Here is a 6,000-nt window from a genome sequence, read left to right as displayed (position 1 = left end):
AATTCTATGATTCTAGGTGTTCAAGTTTAACTATAAAAGTAAGGATTTTGAACACTGGGTTATTAGCACCAAAATGGATGTGATTGGGTCTTAATTTACTTGAATGGGTAATACTATTTTAAAATGTAATCACTTCATGTTTTACCATTATCATCTACTAAACTGAATGTGGATAAAACAATAAGCAATTATATAACAATTGTAGAACAGAATGGTTACAGTGCAGAGGCCATTCAGCCTGTCATGTTCATGCCGGCTCTCTAAGAGCTACTCAGCTCATCCTATTCCCCTGCCTTTTCCTTTAGTCCTGCAAATTTTTTCTTTAGATAATTACTCAATTCACTTTTGAAAGCCAGGATTGAATCTGCCTCCATCACACTTTCAGGCAGTACATTCCAGATCCTAACCACCTGCTGCATAAAAAAGTTTCCTTCATGTCATCTCTGGTTCTTTTGCCAATCACTTCTCATTCTCAACCCTTCTGCCAATGAGAACAGTTTCTCCAGACCCCTCATGATTTTGAACACCTCTATCAAATCTCCTCTCAACCTTCTCTTCTCTAAAATTTCCCAGCTTCATCAATCTATCCTTCTAACTGAAGTCTCTCATCACTGGAACCATTTTCATAAATCTTTTCTGCACCCTCTCCATTGCCTTCACATCCTCCCTAAAGTGTGGTGCCCAGAACTGGGCACAATACACCATTTGAGGCCAAACCAGTGTTTTATAAAGGTTCACAATAACTTTGTTTTTGTATTCTTATGCCTCTATTATAAAGCACAAGATCTCATATGTCTTATTAACTGCTTTCTCAACCTGTACTGCCACCTTCAATGCTATATGCACATATACTCACAGGTCCCTCTGCTCTCACACCCTTTTAAGCAATGTGCCCTTTAGTTTATATTGCCTTTCCTTGTTCTTCCTACCAAAATGCATCACTTCACACTTCTCTGCATTAAATTTTATCTACCATGTGTCCGCCCATTCCACCAGCTGTCTATGTCCTCTTAAGATCTATCACTATCCTCTTCACAGTTCACAATATTTCAAAATTTTGTATCATCTGCAAATTTTGACATTTCAAGTGCCAGAATTAGATTTGCAGCCACAAAACTTATCCATGTAATGATTTAACACATGTAGCTATAGCAGTAAGCAGCTGTAGCATTGGATGTAGGATGGAAAAATTGATCTTGGGATGCTGAGGCATTTTCTGGCAATAATAGTTTTGTATCTGAAAAACATTTGCTTTTTGTGTATTTCACTATACTCAAAGTAGTTACAGGTGTACAATTTTATTCAGGGGACATGACATAAAGTTTCTTGCTCAAGAAACTAGTCTGAGACAAATTCTGTGAATATTCTCACAAAACTCTGGAGGCGCCCTCTATCACCCTGTCCCAATAAAAACACAGGGGCCTATTTATCAGATGGACGCCAACAACTAACTTTCGGTTTCACAGATATCCCCTGTCCTGTTACACTAGCTCCTGAGTTAGGCGTACACAGAGCTTACCTCTCTTGATTACACAGAGGCAAGACAGTAGTAATTGACACCCATTGTTAATCATGCAACAGAATTAATGGTAATTCAGACACCCTTCCCATAACAGCTCCATGGTAATTTCCCCTCGAAACCTACACAGCTGTAAAAGGCTCAAGTTTTGCGCCTCAATTAATGATGAACAGTATGCTGGCTGTTTTAGATTTTCTTGGACTTTAAAACACCTGAATACCACATCATCAAAATATTTAAAGAAGGTCATAGTCGAGCCATCAATAAGCTTGGATAAAGAACTGGGCTTATTTATGTGGTAGCATAGCCTCATGCCAGCCATTTGAAAACTACTTCCCAAAGATTGATATCCTGTTTGTTGGGACCCCACCTTAAAATTTCTTCAACAAACTCTGCAGAGGGTCTGGGTTTGAATAGATGAGATAAGCAATTCCAACTAGTCCTTAATCAACATGGGACTGCAGTACAGAATTGCCCACAGTATGGTACATACTGGCAATCTAACTCAAAGACAATAAGGGCAAATGGTTTGGGAATTGCAAAAAACTCCACTGCAAATCAGAGATGGTGCTCTCCTGAAGTTAGGGTAGTTAGAAAGGCCAGAGTTTATGTCTGTACCAGAAGCTGGCTATACATGACCTAGTTGCCAAAAACTGGAAATCATTCCATTTTCCAGCACTGATGTAGAAAACAGAAACTTTAATTGCATTCTGGATTCAAACCCAGGAGCCAGAAGTGAAATCCTTTGACTCAGCAACTATTCTGTACTTTTCTCTTCCTCTCATTGTCTTTTCACACTTCAGTTTTTCTGTTATCAGTCTTTAAACCAATCCCAAAACATTTGTTTCTCTTTTCCCCTTTCTTGCCTATGACAATGTTCAGAACACAATTTCTGAAGGTATATTGTGTTCCAGCTTGGACCAAAATAATAAAAATGGAGGTAATATGGAGGCTTTATTCCAGCCAACTGGACCTATGCTCTATGTTCAATGCTCTTGTAATTTGTTTCTCCCAAAGTCAAGTAATAGTTACTTAGTAGGTTTAAATCATAAACAAAAATGTTAGTGCACATTTGTGCCTTTTAAAAGTCAAAACTAATTCTTTGGCATGAAATCTTACTCGGTCAGGTGAATAAATATTTTGACAAAGTGATCACAGCTTTAAAAAAAACTATTCAAAGTTGTAGCATCTGTATTTTTAAACACTTCCCACTATAACGGGGTGAAAAACAATCACAAACCAGCCTCCAATACAGCTCAATTATAGAAATATAACAAACTTGCAGTTAACTTTTAGAGCCATTAGTGCACAAGACAACAGGCTCTGGTGTAACAGTGATGTGTGATGCTCATGGTGCCAAGCCAACTCTAAAAGATAAATAAACTTTACATTACTATGTCTCTAATTAAATAAAACCTTAATTTTTTTAGTTTTAAAATTACTTTGAAGTCATTTGTCAGCACAGGAATTTTATAACCCAGAACACAACGGCTCCCTTACTGAAGAACATGGTTTCAACTGGCAGAAGCACGCTATACTTTTCAGATGCTAATGCATAACATTTATGATAACAAAGGAAAGCTTGCCCTGAGTTTAGTCATGCAATATTGAATTTCGAGATACATAAACTAACATATGCAATTTACTTCTGAAAAAATCTTCCCTGAATATAAATTGTTAAATGTTTCAAAGATTACAATGCTCAACAGTTTTTATTTCATACATAGAAAACGTATTAGGAGTAGTGTTTGAAATGACAGAACTCCGTAAAATTTTAATGGCAGGTATTCTGGGAAAAAATAACAGCATTCCATCCACAAATATTTTCAAGGAATAAATATGCATTTATAAATAGTGTAAATTTACATCAAGATTAGAAACAAAACAAAAAAAAAAAATCACAAATCTGAAGTTTATTCCTTAGTCTATGTGCAACCCATTTATCTGTGACTTGGCTGTTTAGTTTAACTAGGAAACCAGAACAAAATTTAAACATCATGGTTTCAAAATAACAAGACAGATGAACATAAAAGCGGTAAAAAAAATTCTCTCTCATCTAACTTTTCACATTACAAAATTTTCTTAATAGATGTTTCCCTCAAGAGAGACTTAAAATTCCTAACTACCATACAAAAATGACCAGCTAAGCTAGTACTTTTAAAGGGAAAAATCTGAATGAAAAAAGATGATGAAACCAATTCATCAGCCCAAGACAGAGTAATACAAAAAAAGAATGTCTTCAAGTCAGTAGTCTTTGTGTGATGTTGCCAGTTTTTCTGATATATACAAAATATGAAGTTATTTATAGGTACAGCTAAAACAGCTTTACTTGAATTCATTTATCCTGGAAAAGAAGCAGCTCCACTCCTATCCAGTATTGTTGACACTCCGCACTTGGAAGGTTGCATAGACACAGTTTTCAGTCAGCAGCCACATGGGATAGCCAAAAATCAGCGGTGTAACACAGTGGAAATGATGTCACATCCTGAATAGCAAAGATGTTTTACTAGTTGTCCATAAAACAATATGTGTCAAGATGAGGATGAAGGCAGTGGAGGGGCCTGTAACAGAAGACAGACATAAATTAGAACAAACTACTCTGCATGGTGATCCATAAAGCAATAGCTTTTTTCACATCCAACGCAAGGGCATTTCAAATAGCATTAAACAAAAATATCTGCACTCTGTCAGTGAGAGCAGGAAAAATATAGACAGAAGGGTTTCCAGGTTTCTGCTAAGTTAACTGACCTCAAGCAATGAAAGCATTGGTGGTGCTAAAATCAACTTCAGCACCCCAGGTGGCGGGAGGGATGGGGGGGCAGGGAAGTCCATCACAATTTTCCAATACTGGTTGCTAACCAATAAAACCCTGCCGGAAGGGAGCAAATATGAATGCTGGTGAGAATAAGGCCAGTTGTGGCTATAATTCCTTCCCCCAATGTTTACTTAGTTTCCAGTCACGGTCAAAACTTGTATAGGAAGAATAGCAACTTGAGCAAAGTAACAGTGAAAACATATCTCAAGCAAGGAAACACTGCCTACTAAGGATGGTAAAACAGAAAACTGGAGGAGAAAGCGGGCAAATAAAAAAAATTATAGTGACCATTTTTAATATTGCAAGTCCTCTCCCCATCATTTTTGTGCATTCAAAATACACTCCCACCATTTTCTGGTCTGTCAATTCCAAAAATGTAAATACATTTACGCTAATTAGCATGAAAGTTACTCAGGTTCTCTGTCTGTTGTAGAATTCTGCATTTTTCGGTTTTATATTTTATTTTCTTTACCACAATGTTGACTCCCACACTGGGCACAATTCCAAAGATGCCAACCAGGCTTCAGTACCTTGATCAAGTATTCTTTATTCTAATCAGCCTCGACAATAATGTCAGCAGGCCATCCAACTGTGGAAGGTGCAACAGCTGAGCTCAATCTTGTCCTTACCAGCATTCACCGATATGCAATAACCATAGGAGCCACTGGACAATGATCAGAAATGAGGACTCTGGTTGATTTTCTCTTGCCTACTTTAGGGTAGTGCAATCAATTGTTCTATTCCCAATGAGATCAATTAACTTAGCACAGATCGAGGACTGAACTTGGCTTCTTTCTGATCTGCATAGCTCAAGACAGAGACCCAGTTATCAAGCTTAATAATACTAGAATTACTAAAGAACTTCCTCATTTTTACAGTTACAATAAAGCTCCTTTCCAAATATATTGCCCACAGCAATGAATTAACTTACTAATGTGAACTGGTCATAGATTTGCATCAGGTCCTCCATTTTGTATTGTTCTAGCACTACAAAATTGTCAAGGTTTCCACTGGCCTTACGAGCACAGTCCTGGCAATGCACTACATAGGTCTTCCGTGAGTTACTCTCATTAGTGACAAAAAGTAGATCAAAAACTTCCACCTATTGCACAGAAATAAATATTACAATACTTTATTGCACCATTATAAACACATATCCTGCAACAAAAACAATGTTACATCATAATTTCTTTCTCACACTAGATTTTAATCATTTCCATATATTCACTTAGTACTTCCCCCACCACACCCCCGCAACCGACTAAGGTTCACTACAATGCTTTAGAATTAAAAAGACGTACAAAGGTCTTGCAATACCACTTGTGTTTAACAAAACAGTTGGAGACTAAGCAGTTCAATGATTTAAGCACATTACCTTTTCACCTCTAGGTTGGATTTGCACTCAGTTCTTGAACTGTTAAGACTCAATTCTGCTTTTTCCTGCTGAATCCTACATGATTAACTCAAGCAATCTCAACCCAGTTCGAATAGTGTGTGCTGTTCTGGATGCCGCAATACTAAAAGGATATTGTAGTTGTTCAAAGGATACAGAAGGTGACAACCAGAAAGATTGATGGAATGGTGGGACTGGAGTATGACTGGCAATTATGTAAGTTGGGCATGATCTCAGAGGAAAAGGGAAGGTTGAGAGGTGGTATGATTGCTG

General features: G+C 37.3%; 1 protein-coding gene across 2 annotated transcripts in view; it reads right to left on the bottom strand.

Annotated features, from left to right (window-relative positions):
• Window positions 1-3,340: 3,340 nt before the first annotated feature.
• Window positions 3,341-6,000, bottom strand: part of kdm6a (lysine (K)-specific demethylase 6A) — a 311,647-nt gene continuing 308,987 nt past the window's right edge. For both annotated transcript variants that reach the window (XM_068040670.1, XM_068040671.1), the window contains 2 exons: window positions 5,266-5,436; window positions 3,341-4,080 (listed from right to left, as the gene is read on the bottom strand). In XM_068040670.1, the coding sequence (XP_067896771.1) occupies window positions 4,051-4,080; window positions 5,266-5,436 (201 nt within the window). In that variant the 3' untranslated portion in view covers window positions 3,341-4,050. The remainder of the gene's footprint in view (window positions 4,081-5,265; window positions 5,437-6,000) is intronic.

Source organism: Heterodontus francisci, chromosome 10 (genome assembly GCF_036365525.1).
Source record: "Heterodontus francisci isolate sHetFra1 chromosome 10, sHetFra1.hap1, whole genome shotgun sequence".
NCBI classification, from domain to species: Eukaryota; Metazoa; Chordata; class Chondrichthyes; order Heterodontiformes; family Heterodontidae; genus Heterodontus; species Heterodontus francisci.
This window is presented reverse-complemented; position numbering and strand designations above follow the sequence as displayed.